The 18,747-nt window shown below is 38.3% G+C and overlaps 1 protein-coding gene across 1 annotated transcript; it reads right to left on the minus strand.

Moving 5' to 3' along the window:
• Positions 1–7,168: 7,168 nt before the first annotated feature.
• On the minus strand, positions 7,169–18,747 carry LOC140241854 (uncharacterized). Its single transcript, XM_072321609.1, has 4 exons — positions 18,668–18,747; positions 15,966–16,126; positions 12,765–12,859; positions 7,169–7,895 (listed from the first exon to the last, which is right to left on the minus strand). The coding sequence occupies exons 2-4, from the start codon at positions 16,080–16,082 to the stop codon at positions 7,217–7,219; spliced, it is 891 nt and encodes a 296-aa protein (XP_072177710.1). The 5' UTR covers positions 16,083–16,126; positions 18,668–18,747; the 3' UTR covers positions 7,169–7,216.

An 18,747-nucleotide genomic window follows, 5' to 3' on the forward strand; every position in this document is an offset into this window, starting at 1 on the left:
TTGGTGACATCTTAATATCTTCTTTAATTTACTGATTGTCTGATCTATTCCACCTGAACAAAACTTACAGATAACATGTCTACATTTAAGTATAGGTTTGACTTCCATCATTCCAAAGTACCAGTTCAATCCTTCAGCACTTCAACCAGCTGTGGCCAACCCCTCTGGAAAATTGCTCAACTACTGACTTACTGCCCAAAAAGATGTGTGTTTGTGTGTGTGGGATGTGTGTAACAATGCCATGAAACTGTAAGGAGCTAATAGGTTTGAGAGACATGTCAAGAATTCTGCTCACATCCTTTAATGAAGCTTTGTGTCTGTGCCTCCTGTATGGCAGTTCTGCACTCAGAATGTGCAACACAAAAACTACACAATATAGAAGATTTCTAGCCACCAAAAGGGTGAATATCTGCCTGTAAAACAGCCTCATGCCTAATTTCTTTGTGTGTCTGCAGAACACGACAACAATGAAATATATCAACTTTTAAACAAACAAACAAACAAACAAACAAATAAAACTTGTCCAGTTCTGGACTATGGTCAACACAGCAGTAATATCTTGTCTTAGCCCTGATACAATTTGTAGTTTGGAAACGAAAAGGAGACAATAAGTGCGTCACATCTTGTCTACCGACTTCACAATTTTCTCTCCACAATAAACTTACACTTAAGCCCAATTCCTTTTCACAGGCAAAGCTTTTATCACACTGACTGTTGTTGCAGCCGTACACAAACAGGGGGGCATTTCATGAAGGAACTTGTCGGATAAAATGTCCGACAAGTCAATTATATCCGACAAGTTTTGAGGAATTCTTTAGTCTGATTGGCTGATTTCTCTGAACTTGTCGGATATAATTGACTTGTCGGACATTTTATCCGACAAGTTCCTTCATGAAATGCCCCCCAGGACTATTATGCTTGAGTGTCAGTACAAGATTAATCAATTATGTCACACTGCTTTCTACTGTATGTCAATATAATACTGCATACTCACAACAAATATCTACATTTCATCAAAGAAGTTGAGGGGAGTGATTTGATTTTGCTTCTAAGCATCATAACTGTTGGGTTTTTTTCTTTTCTTATTTATCTATTGAAGATCTCTTCTGCTACAAGTCACGTGTAGAGAAATATTCTTACTTTGAATTTGCTCTTACAAGTGACTGTATATAACTCTTGATAGAAGAAAATACAAATAATTCTTATGCTTCAGACGATCGGATATACACTGCAGCACAAACTTTGCACCTTCCATACATAAACAATGATTTGTTTCTTTTTTGGAACTCCTTTCACACACATATTTCATATTCACCAAATATGCATTCATAATATGCACTAGTTGGTACAGTTGAACCTCTCTTATCCGGCCTCCCTTTATCCGGATCTCTCTATTATACGGACGCAATCTCGCCGTGATTTTTTTTTTTTTTTTTTAATAATTACGGGAGGAAAGGGGGATTCCCAACTCCTTGAGAACTCCTACACAAACACACATGAATTACATATTACTTCCAACATTAACATACACCTCTATTTTGGGGTCTGTTACTGAGTGTAACAATGAAAAGGTTGCAGTATACACATTACTACATGTGGTACTACAATGGGCTACATCAGTACATGTGTATGTATATGTACATGTATAAAGCATTGAGTCTCCCGTATCCGGCCAAATCCCTTATCCGGATGAGCCTCAGTCCCGACTTGTCCGGATACGAGAGGTTCAACTGTATATATCAAAGTGACATACCACTTTAACAATGACACTGCAAAAATTGTTTGATATTCAGTACATTTGAATACACTGACTGGAGTTATAGAAGAAATCCACCCAAAAAATAAATAAACTCTAAAAGCAAGAGAGAGAAAAAAATTCCTACAGAATGTTCCAAAAATGACCAAAATTGGATAGCAAAGAAGGAAGATATGACATTTTGAAATTTCACATTTTTTTTGGAAAACATTTCTTGACAAGCCCTTGTGAATATTCAAATGAGCCAGTTGATGATGTCATAGCCCTCACAATTTTCCAAGTATGTTATATATGAAATTAGGTAAAAGTGTTATTTTTAGCTAATACAGGTACAAAATATTTTAGAGTTAAGATTTGGTTTTTTTTTTTTTACTTTGAGTGGCTTTAAGGCAAGGTGTATATATACATACAGCTGAAATATGAAATTTTTGTAATTTCTGTATATGAAATGAATAAATTGTGAGAGCATGACATCATCAACTTGCTGATTTGAATATTCATAAGGACTGATCAGGGATTTTTTTTCTGAAAATTTTTGAAATTTCAGAATGTCATAACTTCCTTATTGCTCATCCAATTTTGATAATTTTTGCACTGTTCTGCAGATTTTATTTTTCTTTTCTTATGACATTGCTACAATTCTGTGGTGAAATTTCTTCTTCAAAGCAATCTTTTGGTACTTAACCAGAGTAACTCTAATACTCATTGATGTTTTCAAAACAAGCCTTTTTTAATTGCGTCATACCAAAATATACAAGTAGATTTCTGAGCACACGTACATGTACTTATAATCCAATCTTCAATATGATATTCATTTACAGGGGATTTTCTCCTGCCATTGATTCCGTCCGATGTATCGGGAGGCAGTTTCCTTCAGCCGTTACCGTATCTACTGCGGGAAAAATGAGGTGTTTCAGTTTCAGAAATGTGGCCATTGCCATGTCAACCCAATTAAACTACCATTGTATGCTCACTCAAATTGCACTAATGAATGGATAATCTTCAAAGATTGGCACATAATAGACTAGGCAGTGTACACGATATGCTCTGACAATTTTGTTTTGTTTGTCATTTTCAGGGCCGGATATCAGATAATATGAGGTTTGCGAGGATTTTTTTGCTTTGTTTTTTGTGCATCAATGCAGAATATATATATATATATATATATATATATATATATATATCAAAGAACATAATCTTATCACGGATCAAGAATATGAAATACATCAAGAATGTAATTGTACTTGGATAACTGTAGTTATACGCAATGGAAGAAGACAAACAAAAAAAAAGAAAAGCTTAATCTTTACATTTTGTTTTCAACATACACAGTATATATGGCGTAATACATCTGGTTACTGCAAAGAATGAGTGCCTTACTGTTTTTTACTCTTCACTTTATCATCCCATGTACAAAACTGAAGTGTCCACTCTACTTCTTAGGGTGCCCTTTTCATAAAAGACACTCTAATGGATTAATTTGCACCCAATGATCTCTGTCATGGCAAAGACAGCCAATCACAAATGGGCATTTCACGAGTTGCCATGGCAGCACAAATAACTGAAACTTATTACTGTTGTTGGCCTTGCTATAACATAGGTCCCAATAAACTGCATTCAAGTAATACTCAATATATACCAAGTTCTCTAATATCTACCTTCTCTAATTTGTTCTAAATGCACGCTGGCATGAAACTTACTATACACAATCGTAATATAATACACTTTTGCCTGCAACAAGCTCAATGTCAGTAAAGCAGGTAGTACTGTTTAGGTTCATCTCACACATTTTGCTCCTCTATGTACAAAAATACTTGTTCACATTACCACAAAGCAAACAATGTTACCACATACATATATGTTTTCAAAAAAAGATGGCAAGCAATATCAAATTCAGATTTATACGCCTCAACAAAGACTAAGTGGTCACAACCACGCAGGCAAGTTTGCTGACGTGGGTCACTATGAACTCCTCCATTAGTTTGTAAAAAAGAAAAACAAAAAACAAACAAATTTTTAGGAGGTACTTTGTTAATTACACACCTTTCTCCCCTAAAAGCCATCATTGTGGGGTAATTGCTACACATAAAAAAGATTGAATAAATAAATGTGACGAATAAAAAAGCTGTACACAAAATCTGGTGAAGATTTGTGCACTGGCCAATGGGAGAAGTGTGAATGAACGACATTATTGTCATATCTCACGTGCATTTTATCATAATCACTTCTACCATCGTTTCACGAAGAAAAGTGTGAAACTTTAAAATTCCATAACTTTCTCATTTTACGTCTGAGTTGGATAAAACCTCTATCATTCCCTTTATCTGACTTTATTCTATTTTTCCACACGAACTGAAACAGAGTTTAAAACTGCTGTAAACGTGTAATTCTGAAATTGATGTAAAAAAGAACCCCCCCCCCCCCCCCCCCGAAATAAGAAGAAATGCCCAAGAGCATAACTTCCACTCAAAGAAGAATGCAGCTCCATTTCACGATGAAATCACATCATTTTTGTCGACACCGTGGCATCAATGCTCTGCAGCAAGTACAGGCACACCTCACTGCTTGGTTGCGACCATTGCTTTAAGTGAAAGTGACATTTTGCTCATCTGCAAACCTCAGCATCTCCAAGCTGAACACCATGACATGTTTGTTTTTGTTTTCATTCATACCACAGCAAGACTCCCGATCTAATGAAGAGCTCATAAAAAAAAAAAAAAAAACAATGCATCTTCCTGATTCAAAAATTGATCACCGTAGTGATGAAAAACACAAGAAACTAGAATTATCACTGAAGGTGATTAATATCCCCGCCCCTAGTGTTGCTTTATAGTATGTGATGTCATAAGGGCAATGACGTTAATACCAAGTTTGTGCACTTGTCGAATTGGAAACAGAATAATTTTAGTTTACTGTACAATTACAGAGTTGACACTGAGTATAAAACTTACAGCAAATGGAAACATGCTTTCCCCCAGCATCACTACACCTAAAGACCATCATACACACCACATTTGACCTTCATAGCTTGAATGGTTTATTTTGATACAAAAATGAGTGGTTACCATGGCAACACATTTTCCTTAAACTAACACATTGGTGTCTTGCAAAACTACACTTCTAGATCATGATACATACTAAATTTGACTTTAATTGCTTGAATGATGGAAAAGTTATTCGATCTGCAAGGTTTTGGTAAAATTGTGGTTACCATGGCAACGCATTGTCCGACAAACACAAACTATACCTCAATATCATCATTTACCCCAAGTTTCACTTAAATTGCTTCAAAACTGTAGAAGGAGTTCGCAACGCAAGATTTTGCAACAGACCGACCGACCGCCCACCCGCCCGACCAACAACGCGATGATTCCTATATACCTCCTTCACACTACGTGTGGTGAAGGTATAATCAAGCAAAAAGCACCAAAACCTGTGTACTATTCTTAATCTAAAGAAGGGCCCATAAAAAAACAAGAGACCCGCGGGTCTAGCGCTCACCTGAGTATCGCAAAGTTCACCTTTCACGCAGTCACTAATCTAAATTATTCACAGCTCTACTAAAATTTGACCAGGCATTCTCAAGTAGAAGATGAAAATGTACAATAAGGGCCCAATCTTTTTTAAGATTCCTTAATTTGGAGGGAGGGGGCCCCTCTGGGTGGGGCATGGTGCCCATTTGATAAATTGAGATCCTGACCCCCTAGGGATGCTACCTGCCAAGTTGACAAAAATCCATCATGAGGTTTTCAGGAAGAAGATGAAAATGTACAGGCCCCCATTTGGACCTTCCCAACCCCCCCCCCCCCTGCCCCCAAGAGGGGCACCCCTGGATCTGCTATGAACAAACTTGAAACTACAGTCATTAATGTACTCACTCATAGTATTATCTTAGCTCTATAACTTCTGATTCTAGAGAAGATTTTTAAAGATTCCTTCATTTGGGGGGCCCCTGGGTGGGGCATGGTGCTCATTTTAACAAATTGAGATCCTAACCCCTTAGGGATGCTACCTACCAAGTTTGGTGAAAATGGGTCATGGGGTTCTCAAGAAGAAGATGAAAATGTACAATTTAGGCCCCATTAGGACCCCTCCCTACCCCCCTCCCCTGGGTCCCAAGGGGGCACCCCTGATTCTGCCATGAACAAACTTGAAACTACAGTCATCAATGTACTAATTCATAGTATTAACTTAGCTCTATCATTTCTGGTTCTAGAGAAGAAGATTTTTACAGATTCCTTAATTTTGGGGGGTTTGGGCCCCCCTGGGGGCCCCCTGGGTGGGGCATGGTGCCCATTTTAACAAATTGAGTTCCAAACCCCCTAGGGATGCTACCTGCCAAGTTTGATGAAAATCGGTCTTGGGGTTTTCAAGAAGAAGATGAAAATGTGAAAAGGTTACACACGACGCACGACGGACGACGCACGACGCAAGACGCACGACGCACGACGGACGCCGGACGAAGGGCGATCGCAATAGTTCACTTGAGTCTTTGGCTCAGGTGAGCTAAAAACCCAATGTATCTTTCTTATTCAAAATTGATCACCGTAGTGATGAAAGACATAAAAAATCAAGCAATATGCACCAAAATCTGTGGACTATTCAAATTTGTCCATTTGATTTGGTGTACGGATGTCTACTTATTTGGATAGTGATTATGCTATGGCTATAACTAATTGCCAAGAAAACTTCACTGCTTGAGTCATCTTTTCTTTTTATGATGAGACAAATTCTTGAGACATCCCCTTCCTCCTCCACCCCCCTTGATTTCAATGTCACTAGCGCATACATCGACAGTTATGATTGGAATGATGATAATATGCCGTCATCCTTGCAAATTAAAAAAGACAATAATTATAATAAGTTGCTTTCATGGTCGCATGAACCACAATGGTCCTTAAGTTAACTGACCGATCAGTTAAATGAAAGCAGAATTTAGTGCGATTCTGCTTCCTTTTGACATGAATAGCACATAACTTTATGCATTAGCTTCTCTTTATATGGGAGTGATGCATTTCTCTTACAATAAGCACGCAGCCAATGTGCAAAAAAGCAGTCACATAAATACAAGCATTGTCACCAATTCTTAAATAAACTATACTATAATATGATTACTGTTGTCAAGCTAATGAACATAAAACTAGTAGAATATACTGTCTAAATTTCTCTATCATATATCTGTAATAAAATACTCTAATATAGTTTCCTTCAGCATTGTTACTGTACAATTACAATCTTGGAATAAATGATCTTCCTTATGTCATAAGACATGTCACTATCTTCCCTCAGTTGGGCTCAAGATGTATTAAGTGTATGAAAGAGCTATTTTGCAACAAAATGCCAATATTCTTGTCACATGGAGAGTGTATTGAACCTGGGTAGCTGGAAGCAGTGGATCCAAGAAGTGTCAGTAACACCTGAGGTTTGCAGGAAGACAATAGAAAGCCCATAAATTGTTCCTCAAAAGTCATAGTTGGCAACTGGCTCTTTCATAAGTTTCTCAACCCGCTTCCACTTCTCTGGGTAGAGAGTTTTCAGCTCTTGTTCCACTTGACTGGGCAGACGCCACATTGACCTGTTGGTCTTGGTGTCAAGGAAGAAGACACGCCCTTTGGTAGACTCGCCCTCGGTATCCCGGTGCATCATCCAGGACCCAATGAGCGTCGACTCCTCCATGTATAGTCCACAGGAGCACTTCATGCGACTTAGCTGGCAGGTTTCCTTGTCCACCTCCGCACACAGCCGGAGAATCAGGTCCAGCTGGTCGGACTCAACCTTGTCCACACGAGAGTACAGGTGGCGGGTCTCGGCGTAAATGGGATCGTGGACGGATGGAAGAGGCATTGGAGGTCGCTCGTCGATCGACGGCTTCTTCTGCTCAGGGGAGAGACGTGGTGGTCTACCCCCTGGCATCGGGGGAAGGGCTTGCTTGGCCCTACTGCTGCTACTACCACCACCACTACCACTAGGAATGGCTCTGGTCAGATAGAGGTTCTTGTGTTTGACAGCAGGAAAGGGGCACCTTGAGAAGTGCTGGAGGAGCTCCGCCAGACTGGAGAACTCCTCTGTGCTCTGGATGATGCACACGTTTCCATGGCGCTGGTGCACCTTGATGTGGTAGATGTTTTTGCGGTCAACCCTGCCATGAGGATATGAAAAGGGGTGAAAAGATATGTTAACAAAGCATGTATTTCTCCAAGTATCATGTAAGTAATCACTTAAACACTGTAGTCAGTTTATTTAATTTGGGAATACACCTGACAAATCTCTTTAAAGTTCCTGCAGTATCCCAAGCAACTATAACCTCTTCATACACCTGTGTAGTATTATGATTGACTCAATTTTACATTTGCATGTTTCTTTCATATTTTATTATGATGAAATGAATTGATAAATACAAATAAAAAAGATACCAAGGAAATTATGATTTTGTTTACCGAGAGAATAGATTGTGATGATGGTAAATTCTATGTGTATTTTAGGGAGATATTAGTGCATTCACACCACCAGCTGCTGTTTCTTTTTTTTTGGTGAAATACATAGATTGATTTGTCCACAGAAGTAAGAATAGTTGGTATATGTATCTCAATACAGGAATAATTATTTCAAAGACAATCAGCGATTGCTAATGGCAGCATATCTACAATCTCCGTTTAGTCTTCCCCCTATGTCAGTCCACTGTCTAGTTCACACCAGAAAATATGAAAGTGCAGGGGCAGCCGCACAGAAACATTGTTAGCGCTAACAGCGCACTAACAGCGCTGATAGCGACGATTTGGCCGCACAGAAGCGTGCTGTTAGTCAAATTCACTAACAGCGCTGTTAGCCTAACATCGCGAGGCCGCACAGAAGCTAACAACAGTGGTGCTGTTTTATCAACTCTCTAACAGTGCCAGGGGCACCGATAGTGGCAATGTTAGGGTTTCTTGTTGCGTGCGCGCTGAATGTATGCGCTCTAGTTGTCTCCCAAGTAAACCTTCTTCGAAATTGACCCGAAAACTAATTGAGAATGTGACGGGTTGCGGGAGACGTTGATTTTGCGGATGGTAACGGCATGAGACCAAGATAAGGGAAAGTGAATTTTTCAGGATATATCAGTTCTCGAAAGCAGTGCTCGAACTGTGTTGAAATGTGAATTGGGAGTTTGTGGTTAACGCATGTTTCATTTGACGCCTAAACCACAGACTGTCAAATAACTTGAACACCATTGTGTTGTGGACAACAATTCCTTGTTGAAGCATGGCATCTTGTATTAAATCAATGTAGACAAGATGCATCGAGAAATGTTGCTTAGCATTGTCGATGAATGACCTACACCTGTTCATAGTCTGAAAATCATACATTGTACTGACATAATTCAGATTCTCATAGTTGCCCGAGGATTCAGTCAGTGACAAATACACAGAAATTCTCATTTGTCCTTTGTTTTGCACACGTGCAAATCACAACCGTGAACTCCCCTTATACACTCACGCCATTCACAAAGACAATGCGTTGTGTATCGCTGCATCAAACTGCTTCCCTTTACGCACAAATCGCATAGATTTTGCCTAACTCTAAGGCTAAATCCACTAACAGCGCCGTAACAGCGCACGTGTCTAACAGCGCTCTAACAGCGCTTTCTGTGCGGTCACGTTGCCCGTGCTGTTAGTGGCTGATTTGTTAGTGACTTGATAGCGCTAACAAACCTCCCACTAACAGCGTTTCTGTGCGGCCGGTACTGGACTGCAAAATGTGTCCTGATATCCAGATACTGTTATCCTATTTTTACAAAAACATGTAATTCTTCGCTATTTACACTTTTTCTTCTTTAATCTTTTTTTTTCTTTCTGTCTATCTATCTTTCTACAATCATTTCCTTCATTCAGGCTAGCCCTCTTTCCATCATTATCTCACAATTTTCAGTAACCAACAGACGATTGTGGACAGTCTGCTTACATACTATATCACCAACTCAACAATCATGCAATCAGTTTGACTTCGTGTACAGTTTTGGCAAATGCACAGTCCTACTGGCACAGAATAATATTGGTCATGTAGACATTGGCAGCTACAGTTGGAGGTGCACATATAAATTGTTTGAAAAGGTTGCGCTCATCACATTTACACCAGAGCTACTTGCCTGACTTCCATCACTGAATAGCAATTGGTATCAGGGCAGTATACTTGGTACATTAGAAACTCTTATCAATTGGTTTCAAGAGGATACATGTACACTACATTCCTATATCAATAAATGGTATCAGGAGATATACTATTTACATTTGATTTTTTTTTATCTTTATCAGCTGGTTTCAGGCAAATTCAGATTCTTACATCTGGAACTAGGGGGATATTCAGTACATTTTTATGGGCAATTGGTATCATTGAGATATATACACGTATGTCAATTGGTTTCAGGCAGATATACATTACATTCAATTATGTCAACACTTGGAATTGGGGATGTACATTTTAAATATTTATGTCAGTTGGCGTTACAGGGGCATACATTAGATTCTTATGTCATTGTAGCTGACAACTTCACAAATTTCCTATTAATTACGAGTGCAACAGACTTTGATACATGTAGCTAATCATAAGCTTATACACCCACACTGAGGAAGATATTAAACTTGGTGAGTTTTTGTTTTTGTTTTGTTTGTTTGTTTGTTTGTTGTTGTTTTTTCCAAGGACTGTGGATAGTGTGTTAAATGCTATGGGTTTTTCTGTACCAATTGGCACTTGAGGCAAACAAAGGATTAATCTACCCCAAGAGGGTGGGAAATAAGGCACATTTAAGTGTCCCTCTTGGCTGCCTACCAAAAGTTTGAAAACTCTGAAAAAAACTTTAGCACATTAGTCTTATTTGCACCCGGCCCTAGCTAGACCAGACGCCGTGTCGAGCACGGTGTTTTTTACAGCGACTGGGCTGTGTATAATTGGTTTGCCCCTGAAACTACAGTGTGTGTAAATAAGAGAATTTTACACATTGCTGGGTAAAAAAGTGCAGCCTTGTGGCAGAAACAGGGACGCAGGGTGTGAGACACGATTCTGATCTCAAACAGTATCACTTCCTTCCTGGCTCCGCTGTTCTAAACTCATCCAATTAGTACAGATGGCACTTGTGCACATGACTTGTCTTGTTCATTGGTAACCGCATGTTAAACTTTACGAACCCACAGAGAGACATTACAGTACTTAAAGATTGGCTTCCGTTCCGCACATTGGCATAGAAAGATGTCATGTGAGTTGTCACAGAAACATCTATTTCTGAGAACTCACACACTTATTAAGGTCTTTTTGATACCATCAGATTAGCGCAGCAAATACGCACAGCAAATGCTGTTTGTGCAATAATTTGTACCAGTATCATGTTTATTCTGGGTTTCAATGTATGTTTTAGGGTAGGGTACAAAACATAAGCTGGATGGATATATAACAAGCTGTAATTCCTTCAACGAACGGAAGTGTTTTCCAGCCAAACTCGAAAAAAAAAAATATATGCAAACATCATTAGATGATGCAAATTTTACAGATGAAAATAGGAACCTTCAAATCTGCACAAGCACAAAAACTACAGACACACAAATATTGATGTAATCACCATAATTGATATTTACAATGAATGAACTTCCTGGATTTTCTTTATTTTTCTTTGTTTATTTGAATTTTTTTAAGTAAAAAGAACAGTGTACAAGGACAAAATCTGCAAAAACTGATTAAGAACTTTTTATAGAAGTTTTCTTTTAAGCTACGAAGTTACTACTTGTCTGAGTTATAAAATACATCCCACACACGATTTCCAATTTTCACTTACATATATGTGATCACTTTTGTGATCCAACTTGCAGTCTACTAGTACATTGTGCTTGTGGTATAGTGATCTGAAGTGTAATAACAATCCAACCACTGAAACACTGAAACAAAGCTTGGACACGACAAGGAATCCTACGGAATTAAAGAATGGAAACAATGCTCCCCGACTGACAACACAATAAACTCTTTACCTATCAATTTATGTAATTCAAACTTTGTGGATTTTCCTTGTGTGTGTGTGTGTGTTAAATTAATTTTTAATTCAATCATTTTTATCACTGTAATGTACATATGGCCAAGGCAATAGAAAAATAGGAAAGTTTAATGGTCCATTCAGCATTATGTCTAGTTTTTGCCAAGTTTTTTTGCCAAGGACCTGATAACAAGCTTTTACATTAAAGCTATTCAAAACGGTTCCAAAGCTGCACATCAATACTTAGGTTCAGTTTGCATGGACAAATATCTTGGGCAAGATTTCTTGCAGTTGGGATCATCTCCTGAGAGAAAAAAAAAAGTATTTATTGAATTCATATGTGATTGCAAACAGGTCATTTGGAAGGCATTTCTGTGTATCTTGAGTACCAAACTTTAGGAAAGTGTAACAGTCACACACCACTGGTATTTGTCATTCAGTGCAGGTGACCACAGCATTAATCTTATCACGTATCCATTGGAAGACTCTGGCTGCCTTTCCCTCTCAGTGTAGCACCTAGTCTTTTCATTAAAGGAGCTACCAGTATTGTTGAGCACTCACAGTCATAAGAAAAGAGCAAGAAAACCAAAGCCAAGTGCCTCGGCCCTAAGGCCCTTTGAAATTTGCAAGTGTGATTATTATCTATGACTAAGATAAAGCAAAACTCATGCACCACTCTTGCTGATTAATTCAGTTAGTAGCTTTGACCAATGATATTGCTTGCTTCGCCCAATGGCCATCACTGTAAAAACGTGCACTTCTTTGGACGGCCTCTCCTGATTGGTCGTGATTTTTGCTATCAATTGCTGAATGCACAATTTGATTATTCCAAGGTGTAATTTAACAAAATTCGAACAGATCTTCACAGGCCCTCTTTCTGGGTCTTGGCTCTTGCTACAGGCTTGACTAGTCTTACACAGAGACCCTCTGCCTGCTCCTCTCACAATCACTATGTACAGTGAGAGGGCCTTTGACAAAGACTACAAAGTACCCTGTTAATTGACACTTTGCACTTACACAATGGAAATCACCAGGACGTCTGGTTGTGAGTTGCTTTTCCTCAACAGATAAGCCCCTCTTGTGTCGAGGTAATACTTGAAGATCTTATCCTCCTGGTGAAGTGTGTTGGAGGATGACAAGCAGAGGATGATGAATGGAGGGGGGTAAAAAGGAGGGAGACAATATGATTACAATGACATCAACAACTTTACACTGACATGACACTACCAGAAGAACAAATTGGAATGTACAATCAACACAGCAAGAGTTGCAACTAGCTTTTAAATGCTTTCATGTAAACATTCAACCCTCCGACCTGTAAATATTGTTCCCAAAAACATTCCATTGTTCTCTAAAAACATTTTCATGCATAATACACAAATATTTTCATCCATCAAGTGAGTGGTATATAAATCATGAGACAGCAGCATCATCATTCACAGAGCAGGTTGAGGAATTTGGGAGGTTTTAAACCTGTTAATTGGCTACAACAACAAAAACATAACACAACAACAAACTGAAATCTCCTCATCCCATAAAAATAACCCTGAAACTAGAAATGTCGCTATGGCGACTGATGCCTCCGCCATAATGCATGATTCTCCCAATAGGCGTATAGTACAATGTCTTCACAATGTGTGATCCATGACAGTTTCACATAACTGGCAAAATATTGAAATGACAGGTTTGTCAGAAATGTCTTGAACTGGGTTTGCTTTAATTTTTTAAGAGTGCAGGTACACATATATGGGGAATTGAGAATTTTTACTTGAATTCTGACAGACCTTTTTATAAGTTTAAATGCATTGAGTAATTTCCAAGGTATGAAGAAAGAGTGCAATGACGGTACAAAATGTATTTTTTTTTTTTTTTTTTTTTTGGGGGGGGGGGCATTGAAACCTGGCGTTTGACCCTTAACCTTTGACCTTTGACCTTCTTGCTGGAAATTTCCCAGAGAATCTCCATTAGGTAATGCATGTATTAAGTTTTGAAGCTAATAATGCAAGCATTGCATATACTAGTATATGAGGGAAATAGTACAATTTTGAGATGACCTTGACCTTTGGACCATGACCCCTAAATTCCCTAGATAATCCCTGCCAGTCAGTACATGCGTATGTACCAAGTTCCACGAAGATACATTGAACCATTTGCGAGAAAAGTGATATTGCAACATTTTCACCTAACCTTTGAGCTTTTGACCTTTGACCTTATGACATGAAACTCTCTCTGGAGAATCTCTACGCAGTAGTACATGTCCACACCAAGTTTCAAGAAAATACCTTTGGGCATTGCATAGATATGGGGGAAATTGCAACATTTGTAGCATTTGACCTTGACTGTTTGACCTTTGACCTCTTGCCAATGTCACTAAAATCTACTCAACTAATTGCCCCATCATACATCATCCTTGGACCAAGTTTGGTGAAAGCTGCTTCATCCAGTTTTGAGTTATCACATAAACAGATAAATTTTAGGATTTGACCTTGATCTTTGACATTTGACCTCTGTCAGATTTCACTGAAAAACTAATCAAGTAATTGTCCCATTATACATCATCCTCAAACAAAGTTTGGTGAAATTTGCTCCATCCAGTCTTGAGTTATCGCGTAAAGCCTAAAAGGGATACAATTTCATGATTTGACCTTGACCTTTGACCTTTGGCCGATTTCACCCAAAATCTAATCAAATAATTGCCCCATCATACTTCATACTTGGACCAAGTTTGGTAAAATTCCAGTAAATATTACTCAAGTTATTGCGCAAACGAAAGCGGACGGACGTACGGACATACGGACGGACGGACAACACGAAAACATAATGCCTCCGGCACCACTTCGTGGCGGAGGCATAAAAAAGAAGAAGATGTATCCGTATCTGTACTGATCGCATTTGCATAAAGAGATCATGACCAAAAATTAAGAAATGAAAACTTGAAATTACTATACCAAATGACCTATTAAAGGTGGTATTCAAAAGTTTTTCACATGTCACATACAATAAATCAAAAAGATTATACAACTTAAAAATCAGCTTAAATATGCATACAAACAGGAAGCTCTGTTTCTGTGAACAACGGATTGAGAAATAAGTCTGATCACACAGACTTGTTAACTTGTTTTGTACATATGCATTTAGCACCAGTCAAAGAAAGGATCTTGTATGTGATAACATCTTTCCTTGTGTTCTTATGTGTTTGTCTTTGATGTGCATGGAGAGAATTTTGTATGATCCATATTTGCAGCAAAACATTTTACATTCTAGTGCAAATATTCTTCAGAAATAATCATTTACTAGGAAGCAAGATATTTTCACAGCATGAAATTTTCGTGGATTGGAGCCAAGGCCCTTTTCTTGGCATGAAATTTGTACGAATTGCCACTGGCATTCAATGCATATAGTGTAGACAAGATCTTTTGAGTGCATTTTGATTTATCAATTCTTGGTTCTCACAAAATTCACAAAATTAAAATGCATAAAAATATTTCTGGTTTTACAGTATTTTGCCAGGACAGCAGGACAATACAAAGGCCATTTCTGATACAGAAGACTAAATTAGACAATGCAATTTCCTGATCTAATATGCATCTGTGCATTGATCAATGGCTTATTTGATATCCAAAACAAAACAAACCAAAAAGGGGAAAAGGATCCAGAAGTATAAAAGTCACTGTGAATGTTTTTCTTTTATGGCTAAGTATGGTCAGAGAGAAAATACTGTGAAAATGGAAAGGAAAGTAAGTACCGAAACATCTTTATGACTTTCAGTTCACCCCTTCTCATTTAGCTTCTTCTCTTCCTATAGACACCTTGGAAAGTGTGTGGGTCTTGTATAACCACATGGCTCTAAATGGCTGACATGACAAAAGTAACTATCTACAGTCCTCTTGGACAGGACAGCATACTGCCATAAATTTCAAACTCAATACTATCACACATTGTAACATTCATCTGTTAGTTTGTTAAGTTTGTTTCTTTCTTTCTTTCTTTCTTTTTGGGGGGTATTTTCATTCATTTTCCATTATAATATCATTATTTAACATTTATCCCACATGTATATATGTATGTATACCTGTATCTTTCTATCTATTGTATTATGTATTTATTTATCTATCTAGATTCATTTATTGATTTATCTATTCATTTATTTATTTCTATTTACTTACATTATTGACTACTATTTTTGCATAAGTTCAAAGTTGCAATGTGGATGCTTACCTCACTATTGGTCAGCTTTCCATGGTAGCAGTCCATTTGCTGGGCACTGTCAAATATGGTTTGCCTGGCTGGAAATGGGGGCATCAGGGCATCCCTCCCAAACACATCTCTTGCCATGATAGATGAAACAAGTTCTTCTCCCCCTCTCTCCTCCCCCTGTGCTGTAACAGAGCAATATAGCAATGGTATAGTTGAAAATGAAAAATAATCTTAATCACTAAATCCTTAAACATCAACAAACACCCCCTGATATATACAGTGTATATATATATATATTACTGAATCATGTATCATGAATTGAAGTTTTTAAAGTACTGTGATATTTAAAGATATAATCATCATATTATTAATCCTCATTGCTTCAAAAGGAACTGCTAATCTATTTGTACAGGAGATAAACAATACACACTATACTGTACTTCCTTTTGCACACCGTGAGGAACATTATTATGATCATCTAGATATATACTATAAAACACAATATATTCGCGGCATGAAAATTTCGCAAATTGGAGCTGACAGCCTTTCTCGCAGCATGAAATTTTCGCGACTTGCCACTGGCATCCAATGCATATTGTGTAGGCAAGAACTTTCGGGTGCATTTTAACTTTGTGAATGTTGCCGCTCGCAGAATTCACGAAATTGAATTGCACGCGAACATTCCTCGTTTTCTAATAGAGTAAAAGTAGCGGTTTGTGGCCGCATAAGGGTTTTTCCACTCTGAAACGCAAACTTGCTAATTGCTTTAACCCAGGTTATATCATAGCGGTTGACCACTTACCAGTTTACAATATTGTGAAAATCGCAAGACCAATGTCCATCGCGATAGCAAAAAAAGACCACGGCCGCGATCCGGTAGAGCGTCCGCTGGTTTGCGACCGTGGTAGTCTGGTTTGCGGCCCAATGTACAATTCCTATGCGATACATGCGTGCTCCATGATCTTCTGCTAAACGCCTTCATTTTGGCTCACGAACGTTGCATAAGCGCCAAGTCCCATTGCGAAAGCACGTGAAAAGGGCTCGTGCGCTTGCACTGACCGCAAACAGGCATGGCGGTGTTATTGTTGTCTTTCTCATGCTTTTCCTATTTTTTCGGTCGTAACATCCACTTCCGGAAAAAAATGGCGGCCCAAATCGGCTCGCGAAAGTTCTATTTCTACGTGAGGACATGTATTCAAAATCCGCAAACATCGGGAAAACGACAAAATATCCAGTTTCTTAGACCCTTAATCCTTAACTGTGATGTTAAGAAGTACCGAAAATAGAGTTTTTGATGCGAGATGTCATCATTTAAGTGAGAAAATTTCAGTTTTGTTGGAGATTTTTTCCACGTTATTGGTTGGTTTTTGTAGAATGATAGTGTGTTAGTAAATGTGTGGTATACATGTATAAAGTGTGTGGCTGTGTTCAGCGTTATATTACCAAATATGCTGTAGTGGCCGCAAACCGCCAGACGGCCGTTAACTGGAATAATTACTCTACAGTACACCCAACATGAACAGACTTGGCTGGGTTCGGTAAAAATACAGTCTGTAAATTTAATAGTGGACAGCATACAGACTTCTACCTGAAGTTCACTATTAGTATTTGATTAAATAGTATGATTTCTTTCTTTTTTTACACTTGTTGCACTGCTTAACAAAGAAAATACTGTAAGTCTTTGAATATAAATGCCTGATAATTGGCCAAAAGGGTGAGCCCCTCACGCAGTAGTATTAAATGTACGGTCTGATTCAACAAGCTATAAAATGTATAAATGTAGTATGGCTCATGAACAAGGCAAGAGTTCCATACAATGTATGTACCCCCCCCCCACACAAAAAAAAATGGGAAAAAAAATGAAGCGAAATGTATATAAAATGATAGATCATTAAATTTCAGTGGCTTTAAATAATTTAGGGTTAGGGTGAGGGTTAACGTTGATCTCAATGTCCTCTGGTAACACGGACCCCGGAGTTTTAGATTATTGGGGCGTACATGGAACTCTTTCCATGAATGAAAGTCCTACCTGCCACAGAATAAATTTTTGTAACTTTCCTTTTAATTGTCTTGCCTTGTCTAGCTAGACCTAGAGGCCTAACTAATATTAGTAAATTCAATAAGATCTACAGTTAGTGTTCAATGACGTAGTGTCGAGCTCTAGTCATTTGTCTCTGCACACGACAGTGCGAACACAGTTGGGTTGAATCTCGGTTCGATGTTTTCACTCCTCAGTCGTGAAAAAAAAAGCTAATTTGTTTGTGTATAGATTAGGCAAGTTGGAGATTTAGTCTCATGTGCGATCAAGGTCCACGATAACGTTAGGCACCTGCATCCTGAAATTTTCTTTGAGCTCCTGGGCCCCATTTCATTAAAAAAAAAAAAAAAAAAAAAAAATTGATATGAATTATGATTGATAGCAATTCTTGCTGGAATGGCAATTGTCATAGTAACGACAAGAATCAAGCTTCCTGACTGGCTGTTGCTATTGGAAGTTGCCATTTCAGTAAGAGTTGCCATCCTAACATCTTTTATGAAATGGGACCCTGGGCCTGATGAGGCGCTCGTCTATCATTTCACGCGCCACGGAACTTTGGACAAAACCAGACACAGATAACAAGGAACGGGACTGTCAAATGACGAATTGACAGTGAATATCACTTCCTGAAAGAGAATACAATTTTCATTTATCACGAAGTAGAATGAATACTCCTTTTACTTACCTATTCAGATTTATGATATGGTACACTTGAAATAACACAAGTAAACTCGAATTTCATGAAAACGATCTGTTTCAAGCGAG

Source organism: Diadema setosum, chromosome 2 (assembly GCF_964275005.1).
Source record: "Diadema setosum chromosome 2, eeDiaSeto1, whole genome shotgun sequence".
Classification (NCBI taxonomy): Eukaryota; Metazoa; Echinodermata; class Echinoidea; order Diadematoida; family Diadematidae; genus Diadema; species Diadema setosum.